Source organism: Phoenix dactylifera, chromosome 1 (genome assembly GCF_009389715.1).
Source record: "Phoenix dactylifera cultivar Barhee BC4 chromosome 1, palm_55x_up_171113_PBpolish2nd_filt_p, whole genome shotgun sequence".
Lineage (NCBI taxonomy): Eukaryota > Viridiplantae > Streptophyta > Magnoliopsida > Arecales > Arecaceae > Phoenix > Phoenix dactylifera.
The window spans coordinates 15,722,589-15,742,123 of NC_052392.1; the positions used below are offsets into that span (position 1 = coordinate 15,722,589).

The window sequence follows — 19,535 nt, forward strand, 5'->3', positions numbered from 1 at the left end:
AAGGGGGTCAAGGGAATTGGAATACCTCGAACCAGCTATCTGTTGGGAGCGATGGATGATACCACGACGCTTCGACTAAATAAATAATTCTCGTCGGCATCTTCTGAAATCCCCTGTTTCTCTTTACTGGTCCTTGATCCCAATCTTGATGGAACAAGGACGAAGCTGGAAAAGCATGAGAGAGACGGAGAAAACGGCCTCAGCCGCCCGTATTTTGTCCGGGCCGCTCCTGCCGCGTAAAGTAGGAGGACACTAACGTGACAGCGCACCACAAATTCCCTTAAAGCCAAAATGTCGGTCGATCCGATCGGGACGGCTGTGGTCCACACGCTGCAGGCTTTGGATATGAGCGCTGTAAGCTCCACATGAGCGACATATTGGTTGGGTAGCCTGAGCATTCTCCGAGTTAGCTTAGATCGGGTATAATCACGTAAAAAATTCTAAATTATTTAAAAATTTTTTATAAATTTTAATTAAGTATAATCAAATCAACAAATTTTTAAATTTGTTTAACTCAGATTTGCACCCACGAGGGCGAGGGTCTGCGTCAGGAAGGTCTCGCTTTACTTCTCTTCAGAATATACATGAGATTTCACCCTCTTAAGAGATGAGAAATTGTTTCCTGATGTCAGTGGACTGTTCTGAAGACTTCTGGTCCCTGGGTCTGGAAGGTTAGAGCCTCAAGCTTCCACTGTAAAATTTGGGCACCAGGTTTGATTGGGGGGCAGGCTTGAAAGGCAACTTAAGAATGCCTCCTGGAAATAGTTCTCTGTTATGCCTAGAAGCAAATGAAGGGACCCATGCGGCATGGCGCAAAACCATCACTGAAGCAGCTTTTAATTTTCAGTGCCATCCCCGGCAACCTGCATAGAACATAGTCTGAGAACACTCATCCATTTATGAAGTCTTAACAAAATGATCGTGTTAATTATATGTAGGACATGCAGATTCAGTTAGATATAAATTTTGAATGAAATACGGTAGATTACTAACGTATCGCATCCAAATAAGAGCAGTTCCTCCAAATGAATGCAATAATTTGCTAAATCAAAAAATCCTCCTCTCTTGAGCATTCCCATAACTAGGAGAACATTAGAAGTTTGCTCCCGCTATTCAAGCTTTAACTATGTAACCAATAACGTAAGTTTCCAATGGCTCTTCCAGCATTCATGCAGGCCCTGATTTTCCCCAAAGTTGTTTTCACAACAAAAGACATCACCAGTTCAGAGGGGTTGGCATTTAAGTAGAGAAGCAATCACAAAAGCTCTCATGCATTCATCCAAGATAGACAGTTTAATATTTTACACCTGAAGATAAGGTTACATTTGTTAATGACAAATAGTTGGATAGGTTCCATGTTATCTCCCTCTTTTCAAAGTTATGCTTATAGGAAGAAAAAAGACTGAAAAAAGCCATATCACCCATCCAGAACCTTGACGAAGAGGTCTCACTTGCCACAGAAGGCAGTTTGGCAGGACATCTCTCTATTACTAAAAACAAAGAAAACTGAAACTCTGGAAGTATATTATGGATGCATCATCAGAGTGCAAATGGATCCATACCAACAAAAAGTTCTACATAAGTGGGTTATTCACTCACAATCTCCTAAAAGGACATGCCTATACAAGTGTTAATTGGTCATCATCAGACAAAAGGTGACAAAAAAACACTTTACATGTGCAAGAAGAGTAAAGCACAATGATACAATAACATGTAACCCTAATAATCCCCTTCAATAATTTTCCCACTCTTCCACGAAAGTTTTACCCGCTAGGGGGCTTGCTGGCCCTCATTTCTAATATTTATTATTTAGAGCCTAACATGGTTCCTCACAACAGGGATTCTTCAACTTATGTTTGTCATATAGGAATGCAGAAGAACATAGGCATTGAGCAGACCTTGCATCATGAACTCACAAACCAAGAATTTGCTGAAGCAATACCTCTAAAATACAAGACAAACAATGTGCCATTCAGTGATAATGTGATGTCTATGTAGGCCACTTGTTTTCAAATGAAATTATCAAGGTTCACAGTTTTGGTACTAGGTTCCATATTGGTCAGGTATCTATATGGTACCATACCATACCGATGCTTGATGTGCATATCCAAACTGGTTCAATACTGGCACAATATTTTTTATTTTTTTTATTTTTTAAGGATTATGTTTAAAACTACTTTAGTGTACTTTTAAAGTATTCAATTAAGTCTTGATCACTATTCAAAGTACCCAATTAAGATTTTATGGATGTTCAAAGTGCTTAACAAATTACTTATTAGCAAATTTAGACATTTTAAAAATTTGATATTTGAACAACACTAGCAATAATTAGAAATTCTAAGGAACACTTATGGTACTCTATATCTGTACTATTCAAACCACAGTTGTAGATAGCCAGTATTAAAAGCTTCTAAGAACAACCCAAAAATAATATTGAATTAACTCTGTGACTACGTGATCAACCATGCTAATAAATATCACGAAAATCATTGAGCTTTAAAAGTTCCAAGCTTTTCCTTTAACATTGTCTCAAAAGACTCATACAACACTTGTTGTCTCCCTAAAAATAGATGAAAATAAAAATTAGATTTGCAGACCTGAATTATGTCATAAAGGACCTTGCCCATTCTCAATAACATTTTCGAGCTACAGTAATTAACCCTCAAAGGGAAGAAGAAGAAAATGAAAGAAAAGAAGGGAAGAAGAAGAAAAAAAGAAGAAACAACAGAAGGAAGGGAGAAGAAAAAGAAAGGAAGGAAGAAATGAAAGAAAGAAGAAGAAAAAGGAAAGAATGAAAGGAGAAGGAAAAAAAGGAACAAATGAAGGAAAAAAGGAAAAGGGAAAAGCAAGAACAAGGGGAAGAAAAAAGGGTTAGGGGCCCAAACCACTCCAAACCGAGTGAAACTGGGCAGTTTTACTCGACTTGGGTCGGTTTGTACTCTTTACCAAGCTGAACCCCAAACAAGACAGTTCGGGTCGATTAGGCATACCTTGAAAATAATTATATTAATCTCCAAAAAAAAAAATCTTTTAAAGAAACCATAAGCACTACAGTAATGCCATACCCTTTTGGATGCTTGGTTGCAATATCAGCCACAACGGTGACTTTTGGCACATCTCCAAAGTTGTTGAAATGGAGAGAATGTGTATCTTTTGTAGCAGCAAAGTGCACCTGCAAACCCAGCACTTTAAGTGTCCATTGTGGTTACCGCCTCCGTAGCATCAAAAATGGTAGAATTGCTTGCACTGCTCACAAAGATAATTCTCAAATGAACATCATAAGGGCAGTCACTAGCATATGATATTGTAGAATGAAGAAGAAATAACTAACCTTTTACATGATCATCACAAATGTACAAAACTGCAGGATTTTTAAACATATATACGGAACAAGAATGCCAAGCTAAAAGATACCATATTATCTAAGATGAAAAAAAAGAAAAAAACACTCGTGACTTTTCATTGCCCACTGCATCACGTAAAGGCTAAGCTAACAATGCAAGACACAATTTTTGCAACAAAGCAAATCCAGTGCTCGAAAAATGATGAATTAGTGTCCAGAACAAAACAAAACAAGCATATTGTGAAATTTCACTTTCATAGCCTTACTAAGAAGAGCTGATGGTATTCTATCAACTAATCAAGCTGGCCCAGTTTTTACATATTTTTAGTTCATGCAGACAGAAACAGTCAAACTAATACAAGGTCGATGAAGTACCAGGTGTTGACACCACGGTTTTCTGCACCTCATTTCAAACAATCAAACGAGCCACATCCTGTACAATATAGAGAAAATCAGCACATTTCTTTGTCAAAGAGGGTAGAAAGAGAAGGATGAGAATAAATTAAAACAGGAGAATATTATATTTCTTTCCAATGATCCTTTTTTTTATATAAAAAAAATATATATCAATTGGAAGAGCTCTCTGATTTTCCTAAATCCATGATGCATTTAAGATTGTCATCAGCCAGAAGGAGAAACATCACCAGAGAAAAGGAAAGCAAGTAACCTATTTTTTCATGCTCAGTATATTTTCAAAAGTTAAGGAGTTTGACTTTAAGAAAATAAAATAATAATCACCTCTAGAGGTAGAGGGAAAAAACACAAAGCTTACAGATATGTACAGTTGACTATCATAGTCTTGTCTCATGCATGTCTTACTGCAAAAATGAAAATGACAATTAGAAGTTTAACTTAATAAAAGCCCATTTATTTATTTATTGAGAGTTGGCGGTGATGTTCTCCTTTATAAGCTGCAAATTTGGCTTCTTCGCACCCACATTACCCTTTTCCCCAGCCATCGGATTCTCTGCTCTGTGACACTCTCAGGTGCTTTTAGTAAGATGGTTTCCATGTATTCACATTACAGATACATTCAAAATCTTGCAAGATGCATTTTTCAATGCAGTAACAGGTGGATCTTGATCCATCAACCTTGTTTTCTTTACAACTCCATCAGTATCCTTGACAAAATTATACCGCACCACGAGTGAGTTCTTGCTTTTGGTTGCAGAGAAAGCACTTTGGGAAGCATTCAAATCCCGATGCTTTACAATGTTGACATTATCATATTCATTCATCATTATTTGATGAAGAATTGGGGACTTTCCATATTTCACTACCTAGCATGGTTATATTTCCAGCAAAAATTTCATTGTACTGTCTTCTTTGATCATAGTCCAAACTATGTGAATATCTGATATGATCAAAATCATAATAGCTTTGGGACTTCCCTGTTTCACTACGTAGCATGGTTATATTTCCAGCAGAAATTCCATCATACTGACTTCCTGAACCATAATCCAAACTATCTAATTGTTGAATTTGATCAGAATCATAATGATTTTCTTTTGTTCAGGTGTTCTATAGTCTGATGACTAATTTATAATCTCGATCTAGTCCATGCGGTGACCAAGTCTATCAAAAATATTTCCTGAACATCTAAGCTTCTTTGCATCTTTAGCTGTTCTCTTCCAGCTTTGAGCACCATTGCCATAACACCTGAATATCTTGCAATGAATATGGTTGTCTGAGGTCTCTCCTCCAACATAGAATTTGTGGTTAATGGACATATCACAGAGTGAAGCTACTTTAAAGCTGGTTTCCACTTGTCTTCCTGACAGTCCTCACATCATCAAGAAGAGTGGACTAAAGAAGCTGCCATGAAACATCAATCATTAAAGTGGGAGCTGTGCATCTCTAATGGCAATTACAAGAGGATTATTTTTAAAGAAACAAAAGGATGAAAGACAATAGAAATCAAGATAATGCAAGTTACAGAGAAACACGAGAGAAAAGAATATGTCCATAATTTCCTAGATTCATTTCTGCCCCATATAAGGAAGCTATGTTCCTCGTAGCCATCTTATCTTCCTACAGCAGACTGGAAAGCATCAGGTACAAATTCAGTAAGAAATAATAAGGACATTCTTTACTTAATGATGAAAAAATTCACTTCCAATATATCATAATGCACTCAAGTGGATTGTTCATTCTCTGGCAAGCATTGAAAAACTGTCGGAACAGGACAGTACCATTTGTACTGTACCATTCTGACAAAAACTGTCATGCATGCTGGCCTCAGGACAATGAAACTGACTGGAATCGATGGCCAGCTGGTGTAGATAGGTACAGGCTTGTTTGGACTGGTACCACAGTTGGTTCGGCCAGCAGCTCCTCACTTCTAGGGTCACGGGAGTGGTTTGGGGACCCCTAACGGCCTTTCGACCAAGAGAAAGAAAGAGGGAGAGAAGAGGAGGAGGAGGAGGAGGAGGAGGAGGAGGAAGGAGAAGAAGAAAGGGGAGAGAGAGAGGAAAGAAGAGGGGAAGAGGGTGATGCAACGTTTCTACCCTACAAGCCAGGCTCCTATAAAAGATTTGATTAAATGTACAAAAAAGGGAACATGCACAGATAATTTAGAAGCTGATTTTTGAAATAGTTATGCATTTTTGTAGTTATCCAAATTATTCATTTTAAATCATAATTACCCCATATCTCTTTTTTAAGAATCCCTACCTGCTTTTGGAAGTGGTTGGGCTACCTCTCTCTTTCTTGCCTGCTCACCGGGCTTTGACCATAATGCCAATGAATTGCTACGAGGCATTCTCATTTCTCTTCTTTCGAGATCGGATTCTTTTGATCCGTCTATAGACTCATCTGGCTCTTTTGACATTTTTTTTTCCACTTTTCTTTTGACGAAACTCTGAATCTTTCGCTTTCCTTTCCTTTTTCAGTCAGAGCAGAGTTTCTTTTCATTCGCAAAAAACTCAGAATTCTGAAAATCACCCTCTAAAGGTAAAAAATGAAAGTAATAAGGTTAAGATTCTGGAAAAACTATCATAGAACCCCATAAAATTTTGTATAGACTATATTGAACTTAATTATTTATTATTGAATATGCAAGGAGCATAGGTCATTAGGTGGCCAGATGGAGCCCAGCAAGAAAAGCAGAAAAGAACCTGATTCTTAAACTAGATTATTAATTTATATAGTTAAACTAGACTCTTGAATTAGTACACTTCAATAGTGGAAATTACGAGTATCATTAACAATACTGACACTTTGGCATCAAAGCGCCCCATCAAAAATCACTTGAACATGATAAAATAAGATAGCTTAGTATCCATATTGTGAATTAAAAAGATAAAAAACTGAAAAAATTAAATAAATAAACAAAAAAAAATGTATTGGTACATAGCACTGCACAGTGAGTTGGTATGAGACAGTCCAGTACCATACCGATCATAGAAAAAACCGGCACCATGGTCCGTACCGGATTTTAAAACCTTGCTCTCTAGAATGTTTTTGGAGTTTAAAGAGGCAAAAAGGTAAGCACAGTACCTGTAAGTGCTTAAATTTACATAATCCCCTTAAGAACCTCTTCCCAATGAAGCAAAAATAAAGATGGGGAGTTATTCAATATGAGGCAAAGCTGCATTTAGTCATTTTGGAGAAAAACTATGGAATAAAAAATTGTGCTTCTAAAATAAGGGAAGGGAAGAAGATGGAGGAAAGAAACTACTAGAAAGCAAATAAATTGCGAAAGCTATCTGGCCAGAAAATGGTATAAAGATTATGCAAATCCATAACTTGATGAAACTTCAACACTTTATTACAGTGACTTGGTGAAATCTATAGAATCCCGGTCATATGCATCACTTACAATAGTTTGCTGCTTTCTAGTTAGCAACAAAACAAAGAGAGCAAATATGATGCAGGGTCTACTGGCTACTTAATTTGGTGGAACCATAAATAAGTTCTAGCATAAAAAACCTTTTTAGCTGCTAGAAATATTGTCCAGTCTGTTTTTTTGTGAATTTGAGGTCTGAGAGCACTGGATCATTTGGCTCAACGATACCTTGTTTCCGCCGACTGAAAATTCTCAACCATCATGCTCCAAAGAGAAAATGGTTCAGTCTCCTCCCATACCAATCCTTTCCATTCCCCTTTGTGCCAATTTTCAGAAACTTTAGCTGACCTCTCTCTCTCTCTCTTTCTCTCTCTCTCATATTTCCAGAATCAGAATGCATTCTATAACTTGCATTTGCTGCACATGAATGGTATCTTCCAGAAGATTCATTTAATATGGATTGTGTTTTGGGCATTTTATCAGGAGATGAGTCATGAAGTTGCACGTACAGGTGCACGTTTGAAGATAGATGATACTGAAAACCTGCAATAAAATGGTCTCATCCAAACTTGCCTAACACATCCAGTGAAAATGAAGTCAGGATCTTGATTTCACTGTTAGAACTGGAAAAACTAAAACTGTAAAATACATAATGAGAAAAGCAGGGATACCAGGTTACAAAAGCAGCATGGCCATCTCCTAAGAACACATTAAGCTCATTTCTTGCCTCATCCTTGTGTCTACAATTCCTGAATATGACCAGAACATATTCCTGCAAAGGTGAAGTGAAACATCGGATATTTGCTTATAAGTTCATAACTTTGTTGTATGTACAACAATTAGTATAGTACTACTACAAAAATCTACCAAAGCACTGTGGATACATCTGAGGTGCATAGACATGCACATATACACACACAGTTAGACACATCTAAGTTTTATTTATATGTATGTATTTATTCGTTCATGCATGTACATATAGATATATGTGTGTGCATGTGTTCATTTGCACAAAGGCATGGATGTATTTAAGGACAAGTGCATACAAATGATAGCTAGGTGACAGAGATATAAACATACACAATGAATGGACATGTATGTATGTGACAGAGATGGAGACTGACACACACATACAGACACAGAAAGAGAGAGAGAGAGAGAGGGGGCTGATTGTTCCACAATACCCACCAATCCTTCACATAAAAATATAATAAATAAAGGTGAAGGATTTTAATCTGTTGAAGTAATTTTTATGCATTATATGTTGTTTTTCACTCCCAGAATTTGTTGTTAAAATTGGAATTATATTGAAAATTGCCAAGGGAATTGGAGCTGACTGATTATTAATCATATTAGTTCATTACTAGATTCTTCCCAACTGGGGGTAAAATGCAAATAGTTTTAGATTTTGATTCCATGTACTCACGAATCCTTAAGAAGAAAGCAACAAATCAACCATCATAGTGCAAATTGGCCTTGTTGTATAATTTCCCTTGCAAGAAGATGGATTTGGCCTCCCACATGTTAAATCAAGCCTAACGAAAATAAAGCAATCTTTACTTAAATAAAGCACAGTCTGTCACCAAAAAAGTAGCTAGATAACATTCCATTCTTTCATGCTTCAGCAGTTAAACAAACTTGACAACATAACAAGCACAAATCTACAGTTAAGATATCCAAAAGAACCATAAGCATATAAAAAATAAATATCCAAGTTGCAACAAGATAGATATGGCTAGAAACAGATAGGTCACAAGGCTTAGAAATGACAACAAATATCACTATAATGAACCCCCACGTCATTCTAGTACTCAATTATGTAAGGAATGGCTCTCATCTTCCGTTTCCGATAATGAGACAATTTCTACCTCCTCCACCACTCGAACCCCTTCCTTTAAAGTGGTCTATTAGCCCTATCAAGAAGAAAACAATTGAAGATTTAAAGTCTAGAATGTAAGAAAATATTTACTTCTTCTAGATATGATGTGTAGATTCATATTTGGGCATTCAAACTTGTGTAGGTGCCTTTCCATGCTCAAACTACTCGCTTGCATGTGGCCCACATGGGACACTAACAACAAAAACACTCAATCAGATACTTCTGTGGTATTCTAAACAGCTGTAGAAAAAAATGGTTTCTTAATCTTATATTGAAAAGAAACATACTTGTACAAGAAGAAGAAGAAGAAGAAGAAGAAGAAGATATCACAAGACACTTCTCCAAGAACATGCATTATATCATTTAAATCCCATTCAAGACTAAGACAAATCATATCATCAACTTACTTGGGCTTCCCTGGTTATAAGACTGTAACAGTATTGTCTGAATCACCCTTGCGTTCTTCATGTCAATGAACTGTGTTCCTTTCTCAATATCATTAGGCACTTTGCCAAAATACAAGAAAAGGTTAAAGAAAATGCCACCTGAGGATGGAAGATGTCATCAATAAAAGAAAATATAGTTCCAAAAACCACTCATGTCATCCTACCCATCTCAAAATCGCCACCCAAGGAGGGGGAACCTGCCAAAACTCAGCTGCACTCTTTCACCGATATGCCAACCACTCCAGATAAAATATATAAACGATATAAAGAAAGTGAAATACAAACAGATAGAGATGTCACTATACAAAACATAATTCCAAAACGAAATGGGTAACCCATGCCCACCCTAACCCCATCTTCAAATATGTAAATAATCTTCAATACTCATGCGTTTATCCAAACTCATTGGTATGGGAGCCATTATGTTACAAGCTTCTCTACGATCCAGAAACTGCCCCCACCAAACTTAGAGAGAGGGGAGAGAGAGACCCACCTGTGCTAGAACTACCTAGGTCGCAATATGTAGGGATATACCACCTAAGATTCGAACCTAGAACCCATGTTTGCTATGCAGAGGGGTATGACCACGGAGACGCGCCCCGGTTCATGAAGCAAACCATAGTTGTTAAATGTTTAACTCAAGTCCTTCTTAGAACTACCGCATGTTAATTTGATGATGTCTTTGAGATACTCTCTGGCATATCTTTGAAACCCCACATTTTCCGAATAAAATGTCTAATCAAGAAAAGTATCAGTGGAGTTGGATATATGGTATCTTCACCTACAGAGGGAAGAATTATACTACCAGACTAAATTAGCTTTCTCTCGGCATATGAATTTCAAAAAAAAAGAAGAAGCATTTTAGTACATTTATCCCAATTATAATCCATCAATTCATCAGTATAGATTGCTATCAAACTCCATAAAACCCTACAAACGAAATCATCTGGAAGCCAGAAATGTTGACTATTTCGAGACCCAGCGATCGTCACTTCATTTCACTTTGATTCGAGTAAAATAACCAAGAAGTTCAGAGAAGCAACTCAGACGCCGGAAGATCAGAAAATCAGCAGTGGTTTAAGCATTTCCGACTATAAAATTTAGGGGGTGAAATGGAAAACGGAATCATACCATGAGGATGTCGTCGGCGTAATCTCCCATGAACTCCTTCAGATTCTCCATAATCCTCTCCCGGAGCCTCGCTGCTCCCTCGCCGGTGAAGCTAACCCCAAACATTTAGTCATCGCCGGCACAATCCCAACCCTCCATCTCCAATACTTAAAACAATACCCAAAATCGTCCCGTCGGGAATAATCTCAGCGATGAATTGAAACCTAGAGAGCAACAAAGGGAGGAAACCCTCGATTCGGTCCGTTGTCCGGTCGCTCCGGCGGCCTTGGTCGGTTCTCCGCTCCACAGAGAGTGCCGGGGAAACCCGCGCGGAGTTTAAGAAGAAAGAGCGTTCATATAGTTTGCAGAGTCACGTGTCTTCGAGAAAGTAATGCGAAGTTTTAAGGCAGTAGTGTAGGGGTTTTTTTTTTTTAAAAAAAAGAACACAATAGAAGTGTGCAATGTCTACGGCCTTCAGGTACTGACTGTGCGGGAGTTCAGCACTTTGGTCTGCATCCTAAAATGGCCCTGAAAGATTACTTCGGGCGGCTCCCGACTAGGATCATCCTGAGTACAAAGGGCTTGGATATCTATCTCTAGTGCCCCTTGTGCCTCGTAGCTAAGTCTGTGGATCATTTCTTATTCTAGTATCAGTGCGCACGGTAGATATGAGATTGTGCCATGGTCCCATCAAGAATCTGGGATGATTCTAGGAGATTAGTCGATGGGCGTCTGCCCCACGATACAGGCAGGCGGCTACTGTAGCAACCTATATAGCATACCAGGTCTGGCTATTCAGGAATATTTGGATGTTTGGTGAGAGCTGCCCTCCACCGAGGTTCATTGTTGAAAAGGTCCGAAAACAGATAGCTGAGATGATTTAGTTGCATCTGTTGGATGGTACTTTGATAGCTCGGGACACCTAGGGTTCCTATTCTGCTCCTAAAGCGTCTCGCTCGGTGTTCTTCACATGGGAGCCCTCACCCCCGAGTTTCCTCGAGGTTAATTTCGACGGATGTATACTGGATGGCGGTAGTAGGAAAGGAGCAGGCTTTGTCATTAGGGGTCAGACTCCAAGATGATTACGGCTGGTGGTTGCCAGATTTTCGATGCTTCTGTCCTAGGGGCAGAGTTGAGGGCTGCCTGAACTGGCCTAAGGTATATTAGGCGCGTGTTGCAAGCCAATACCTTAGTACTTGAGGGCGACTCGGCTACTATCATTAGTTGGATGTAGAGTATGGGAGGGGTGGATGATTACCATCCGCTCTTTAAGGATATCGGGAAGATGGTGAGGGGTGGGATGGCCCTGCAGGCCAAGCATGTGTATCGAGAGGCCAACGGGATAGCAGATTGTGTAACCTCCTATGTAGTTAACCACTCTGGGGAGACGTTGTGGCTGGGGGAGAGGAAACTACTCGGTGCATTTTGAGATTTATTATCTTTTAATTTTTTTGGATGTATTCATATCCGCTATGTATGATACATCCATTTCAAACAAAAAAAAGAAAAAAGAAAAAAAAGTATGGAGGGCAACTAAAGAAAAAGCGTTGACTTCAGAAGTAACCCTTACGGAGGTTTGCAGGGAAGTTTGAAACTGATTGACTTCTCAATGCATGGCCAGCTAGCCAGGAAAGCCTCTCTTGTAGTTTTTTCTTAGGATCTAGAGTAAGATTGTACCTCTCGTCATGAGATTGAAACATAATACGTACATGATATGATACTAGTAGAGTCCAATAACAACCAAAATTTGACAATATGGTTGATTATTGCTGTCTATGTTTTAGCATATTTTTTATCTTTATTAGTGGGAACAATATCGTCATTCTGATGTGTTGACTTTGAACTAGAAAGCCTCATGATAGATTGGATACATGCTGTATATTTAGCCAACGGTAAGCAAAATCCATTTTATCAGGTTAGCATCATAAATAGCACTATTATCAGTTGAGGTTTAGGATTATAGAGCTAATCTTTACATCAATAGGGTGCGCACAAAATATTTGCCTTCTCTCTCTATTCTAATAAAGTTAAAAGTGAAATCGTGCTTTTCTCATTTGATATATAGTATACAATGCATTAAACATATGAAGTAAAAGTAGTTTGAGACTTCAACAAAATATGTTCATCTTGCTTTTGGTTACAAGGGGATGAGAACAAAGAGAGATTTGAATTTTTGTTTTACAGTTGATTTTTTTTTCCTACATCCTTGCTTCTCCATAAATGAAATTTTAACGTAAGAGATGCCCTTTTAAATAATAATAGCAATGGCATTATGCAAAAGGTATGACTCTAGGATATTCCTTCACAACATTTGACCCCAAGTTGTCCACATTAGGAATAAAATATCTGATGATTAAGTGATAGGTTTCTAACCAAGCAAGATTACTGATAAGAGATAATCTAGCAATAGGAATTCCTCGGTCGTATATTGTCATATTATTAGTTTTTTTTTTAAAGAAAATGGCATTTAAGCTCTTTGCTGATTTTCTTGAGAAAGGATTTTTGAGCTATTCAATCTGTTAAGTTTGACACATGATGCATTATATATGCTTAATTAGGAGTCGTAAGTAAATGGTGGTCCTATAATTTAGTTTTCACAGCCATTTGGAGTTTCCACATCCTATTTGCTTTTTGTGCAGTGTATTTGACACAAAACATTCAAGTATTTAACATGTTAAATGTATTAAGGCTTATATGAGCCAGCAACATGAACCTAAAAATTTCCACACTTATATTTGGATGGTCATATGATCTATTTGCAAAATTTTTTTGGTATATAACAAGGAGAATTGATCGGTGGAAAGAAACAATCAGTTGGGTAAGTAGTAAATCGTCTAATCAAATATAACCACTATAATATATAGGATGGCAAAGACTAGCTGCGACGGCATTTTGTTTTGTGCTGCTTAAGAGTCTAGATTATAAAGCGCATTCAAGGATATCCAAAGAATCTCTTCTCCTAATCTATCATGTTTAAGGTCTATTGTATGTAAGGTTTATGCAAGAACTTCTATCATAGGCATCCAAATAGATCCTTCATAAAGAGAAAATATATCCTGCGGCGCATGTACTAACATGGCCATGCACCAAACTAATCACCTCGGCTCATTTTTATGTGCCAATCATCGAGACAAGCACATGATGGATGGAGCCTATAAATAAAAATAAGTATTCTAAAGGCTTATGAAGTAAAATGTTTGGATACATATAGTAGTTTCCAAAGTTATTAATCGGATTTATATGATGCCAAGCTTCTATTGGTTCTTAAACATAGAGCCATATACTTATCAAATTTTTTTTTTTTTTTTGGGAGAAAATGATCATGATCAAGAATATCCAATGGTTTTACAGGTGAAATCCCTGCACAACAAAAACTCCAAAAATGAAGGCACAGACCGCAGTATATTTTGGCGCACGAGCACGCAGTAAAAGCTTCGTGCTCAGGAGCAACCATCAAAAAAAAGAGAGAGCTAAAAACACGATCGCTCCGCTGGAACGCGTGCTTTGATAAAAAAGGCCGTCCGTTGCATCTCGGAGACAACATCGTTCGATCGTAACCTCCCCACGTCATTGGTATACTTTAATTTCGCTAAACCTCAGGGTTATTATCATGCCGACTCGGTACTCTAAGCTGTATGGACACGGCGGTCGGGCGGCACCACCGCAGTGATACGACTTTGTCCAAACGAAGGCATAAAAGAATCACACGAATTTGCTGGCATCAAACGGTTCAGTTCTGCATCTGGGAAATTGAACGGCAGATTTTGAGTTACCTCATATAAATTAATTTGCGGAACCTTAGATGGGATATGCGAGACTCATCTTAAATAGGGGCGGAGTCGTAACCCAACCCACCTCTCTCCTTCTCTCTACCATTCGCCTTTTTTATCGCCGTCCCCCTTTCGAGCCTTCAATTCCACGATTCCGACTCGATTTCTGGCCGCTAGGGTTGGGGCTTCGACCTATTTTCTTGATTTTTTTTTCTTTTGTGGATATTTTGATACGATGGCAGGCGGTTTGATCCATTTCTGTTATTGCTTGTATTTTTTAAATTTTTTTTTCGATGGTAGGGGACCTTCGAAGCGCATAGATTGGGGAAGATCGCCGTAAAGGAATCGTGAAGAAGGCCATATCGAACAGGTATCCAATGTTTTTGACCCGGATATGGGTTTTTTGTTCTCGGTTTGGTTTTTTGGCGAGGATCGAGGGTTAGGGTTTGGTTGATGGGTTCAATTGATTCTATCACACAAAAAGTACGTTCCATTTTTCTTCGTTCCCCTATTTTTCGATTTGACTGATCATCTGTTTTCTTTTTCCTCCTCCTGCTTCTCCTTCTTATTCTTCTTCTTTTCATTTTTATTATAAAATTGTATTAGGGTATGTGATTAGACTTAATGAACTTTTGCATCAAATGTCGTTGCGAAGTTCTATTTCTGTTTTCTTTTCTTCTTCTTATTGTTGGTTGGTGAAATTTTTATTTTTTATGAGATAACAGCATTATTTTTTATTAGATCTGGGTTTTAATTCGAGTTGTCCTCTTTTTATCCTTTCTTTGGTTATGCGATAAGGGTTAGAACTTTGTGACAATTTTTTTTTAGTTATTTGTTTGCTTGAATTACCTCTTTTGTTTTCAGCGTTTCTGAAGATTGTCTGATGATAAATCTGTGAAGCAGATCAATTTCTGATGAAATCATTATTCAATATTCTGTGGTTTTGGGCAGTTACATGCAAAATTTATATGCATTTAGTGTGTTAGGCTCTAAAATTTGATCAATCACCGGAATTTACATTGGCAGGTCGGTCTATACTGTGGTTGCTATTTCTTAGATTATTTATGATCTTTTTGTCTTGAGGGTTTAGTTTTCCTTTGCTATACCTTGAACATGGTTAGATGGGTGCTTGGGCTCAGAGTATGCAGGTATAGAGCCGTTGTTGTTTATTTCCAGAAAATTGCTTGGTTGTTTTTGATTTTGAGGTTGTTGCGTTTCAGGTTAGTAAAAAACCATGGAGCATGATGAGACCGGATGCCAGGCACCTGAAGGTCCGATTCTCTGCATCAACAACTGTGGTTTCTTCGGAAGTGCAGCTACCATGAATATGTGTTCCAAGTGCCACAAGGAGATGATCCTGAAGCAGGAACAGGCCAAGTTGGCGGCTTCCTCCATTGGCAATATTGTGAATGGCAATGGCAGTAGTAGTGGTAAAGAGCCAGTCGTTTCGGGGAATGTGGACATAGCTGCTGATTCTATAGAGCCAAAAATCATTTTGGCACAACCATCTGATGCTCCAGTCTCAGTTGAGTGTGGAGAAGCAAAGGCGAAGGAGGGTCCAAATAGATGCAACACTTGTAGGAAGCGGGTGGGTCTGACGGGCTTCAATTGTCGGTGTGGGAACCTTTTCTGTGCTGTGCACCGCTATTCCGACAAGCACAACTGCCCATTTGACTACCGAACAGCTGCCAGGGATGCCATTGCCAAAGCAAACCCTGTAGTTAAGGCTGAAAAGCTTGACAAGATCTAGAGAGCCTTGAGAGAAGGTCAATGAAATCTGAAGTGATGCTTCTCTTTCTTATCCATGCCTTATCTTTTGATGATGGTTGCTTGTCAGTGCCTATAAGTGGCTGGATGCATGATTCTTGGGGCATCCTTGAGGCGTCAGCCTCAAGTACTGTCTCTTGTTGATCAGAAAAGATGTAAGCTTTTAGTTGTGCTGGTATATGGACTTGTGGCATATGATCTGGCTAGCTTTGTAACCTCCTATCATGGTTCTCATGTTACATTATATGAATAGTAGTAATCAGCAGTTGTGCGTGAAATAGAGTGGAAGTTCATATCTTTACTCCATGTTTCTGTTAATTAGTTGGGCGTTGTGGGTGCATACAGTGGTGGCAGTAATTTGCTGATGCCCTTGCATTTCTGATATAGCTTCTATCTTATGCCTGGGCATTTGATGCTTGATAGATATATCAATGGCTTCATAATGTATGAAATGGTTATATTTGTATGTTTGTGTGTGTATATAATTGCATTTCTGGCATGACTTCTATCTTCTGTCTGGGCATTTGGTACTTGATAGATATGTGACTGTCTCCGTAAAGTATGAAAAAATTATGATCTTTGGTATCTATGTTGTATGGTTATATTGTATATATGCTTTTATGTATATATGTTTGTTTGTGACAAAGTCGGAGGAACTGGTATCGGGCATTGTACCAGTTTTCCAACAGCACGAATTGATACAGGCGTGCCTGGTCTGTATCGGTAGAGAAGAGGGCACAGTACTTTGGGAGAAAGAAAAGGAGAGAGAGAGTGGGAGGGTGGCAGACTTTGGAGGAGGGCGGACGGAGGCCGCGACAGGCGAGGCTGCAGCTGGTTCCCATATTTCGAACGAAACAGGGGTCCGACCGTGGCTTAAAAAATATCGCGATTTTTAAGTGAAGTCGGCAAATCGTGAAAAATTTTGCGATTTTTAAGTGAAGTCGGCAAGCGATTTGCGAACTTCACTTAAAAATCGTAAAAATTTTTAAACCACGGTCGGACCCCTATTTTGTTCGAAATAAAGGAGCTGCAGCCTTCGCTGGCCCCTCGTCGGCGTCCCAACCTCTCTCTTCTTGCCTCCCTCGCTTGCTTTCTCTTTCCTTCTTCTTTTTCGGCTCCAGCAACGAGTCTCGTTTTCGTTGCTGGAACCGTATCGGTGGGCCACCAGTACGGCTTGGAACGGTCGGAACTGCTTGGTTTGGGACGGTTTTGCCGACCCTAGTTTGTGATGTCTATGGATTGGTTACCTCTTTCTCTCGTTGCTCTTCTTGTAAGCTAAAAAGAGAAGGGGGTGTGAATGGGAGCTTGGTGGCTCATTTTCACCTATTTACATTTTGTTTGCCTACTAATGAAATGTATGCGTGTGTGAATATAATTGCATTTCTGATCTAGCTTTGATGATATGTCTTGGCATTTGATACTTGATCGATACGTCACCGGCTCCATAAAGTACGAAATATTATGATCTTTGTTATCTATGTTGCATGGCTATATTATATGTTCATTTATGTTATATGTTTATTTGTGCTGTCTATGGATCCTAGACTAGTTCTCTTGTTGCTCCACCTTAAGCTGAAAAGAGAATGGAATTTGAATCAGGGTTTGGTGGCCTGTTTTTACCTCTATCCAATATGTTTGATCAGTAATGAAAGCATGTGTATGTGCGTGTACGTACGTGCATGCATGTGTGAATATAATGGCATTTCTTATATAGCTTCCATCTTACGGCTGGGTATTTGATATGCTGGCTTCATGAAGTATGCAGTAATATAATCTTTGTTATGTATGTTGTATGGTTATATTGTATGTATGCATATATATGTGTGTGTGTGTGTGCGCGCAGTATATGTATGTATTTTTTTTGTGCATGTGTGTGTGTGTGTGAATATAATTGCATTTCTGATATAGCTTATGTCTGGTTATTTGATATGTGACAGATATATCACTGGCTTCCATCGAGTATGAAATAATATGATCTTCGTTATCTATGTCATATGGTTATGTTATATATTTGCATTTATGTATATATTGTTTATTTGTGATGACTATGGATGGTTTACACATTTCTCTTGTTGCTCTACCTGCAAGCTAAAAGGAGAAGGGAGTGCAAATGGAGGCTTGGTGGGTTATTTTCGCCTTTCTACAATATGTTTGCCTAGTAATGGGACCCCATGATTTCTTAGTTTACACAAAGGATTATTTTTGCTTAATTGTCATCTCTGGTCATAGCTTTTAGATTGTTGTTGCAGATTCGGAATTTGGATCCATTTAAAGATATTTTTGTTGATTTTGGTAGGCAATGACAAGAGTAGCTCAGCGAGTATGAATGACTAATCTGATTGGGATTGATAATTGATGCAGACTTGTTATGGTGTTGGTGTGATATTAGGTAGTTACTTGATTGGTTGTTGGTACTTTTGATTCAAGAGTCATTCATTTATATTGACACCATCTTATGTGTCTTTACAAATAAATATACTTCCAAATGGATGATATGCACTAGTTGATTTAGGAAAGAGTACTCTTAATTGCAGTTAAGGATCGTTATGGACATCATTGCAACATAATCTTTTATAGATTTGATAGAAGACTTGCACGTCTGTTGAAAACACAATCCGGCAATGGGGCTGCCCCAGTTTGTTTGGTTTTTAGCTGCCTCATTAACTACATCTTGATTCCTTTACCCGTTCTGATGGTGGTTGCTGATTCTTCTTGGCCCCTAATCTGGAAAGATGAAATAGTGGATGGTAGTGGTTGGTGGTCATCTTTAGAAGTGGCCATAACGTGTAGGTCTAGATTCATTCAGGTATTGGTAAATGTATTAATATTGGCTACAGAATGGCTAAGCAGAGTTGGAGATCTAAGTGGAGGTTAAAATCTTTGGTGAGCTGTCTGGGACGAAGTAGCTATTTGGACTTTTTTTTTTTTTGTTTTGAGAATTTTATGTAATGGCCCTAATGGGTCATTATAGAATAGAAAATTGGTTTGTTGGATTGTGACCTAAATTTACCATGATAAGTACTGAAGAGGAAATATAAAGTGATGAAGGACAAAATAACAGAATTAATGGTTTAGTCTTACAGTCTTACATGGCTTGATTAGTATAAAAGTTTTGGTCGTAAATGGTGATATTATGAAAAGTTGTTCTGCATGTGAATGCACAAAAAATTCTTTCTTTGCTGCACTTGTCCATTTTCTTCCTCCTTTGTAAAAGGATTTGGTGACGGACACCCTAGAAAAGAAATTGAACGCTAAAAATTTCGAAATGGCAAAGACCAAGACATGGATCGATGACCTCCAAATTGTTCCACAATATTATTTAATTTATCGGTTGTTTTTATGCATGCTTTTCTCCATCCTTCATCGTTTGCAATGAGCATGAAAAGTGGATACTGCATTCCTTGATTTCCAAAGGCAGCCAAGTTGGCAAAAT

The 19,535-nt window shown here is 38.3% G+C and overlaps 1 protein-coding gene and 1 long non-coding RNA gene across 8 annotated transcripts; one reads left to right on the plus strand and one right to left on the minus strand.

Moving 5' to 3' along the window:
• Nucleotides 1-445: 445 nt before the first annotated feature.
• LOC120111276 lies at nt 446-10,979 on the minus strand. 7 transcript variants are annotated; one of them, XR_005512341.1, is made up of 5 exons: nt 10,587-10,979; nt 9,417-9,515; nt 3,719-7,902; nt 3,066-3,246; nt 446-863 (listed from the first exon to the last, which is right to left on the minus strand). It is a non-coding gene; the product is annotated as an uncharacterized LOC120111276 (long non-coding RNA). The 7 variants fall into 7 exon arrangements; XR_005512339.1 differs by having other exon boundaries at nt 9,417-9,554; XR_005512346.1 differs by having other exon boundaries at nt 3,719-3,776; nt 4,116-7,902; nt 9,417-10,979.
• A 3,389-nt stretch (nt 10,980-14,368) lies between these two features.
• Nucleotides 14,369-16,405, plus strand: LOC120111279 (zinc finger A20 and AN1 domain-containing stress-associated protein 8-like). The gene is made up of 3 exons (XM_039127839.1): nt 14,369-14,513; nt 14,636-14,705; nt 15,556-16,405. Exon 3 carries the CDS (start codon nt 15,570-15,572, stop codon nt 16,083-16,085), a length of 516 nt encoding a protein of 171 aa, XP_038983767.1. The 5' UTR covers nt 14,369-14,513; nt 14,636-14,705; nt 15,556-15,569; the 3' UTR covers nt 16,086-16,405.
• The last annotated feature ends 3,130 nt before the right edge of the window (nt 16,406-19,535 follow it).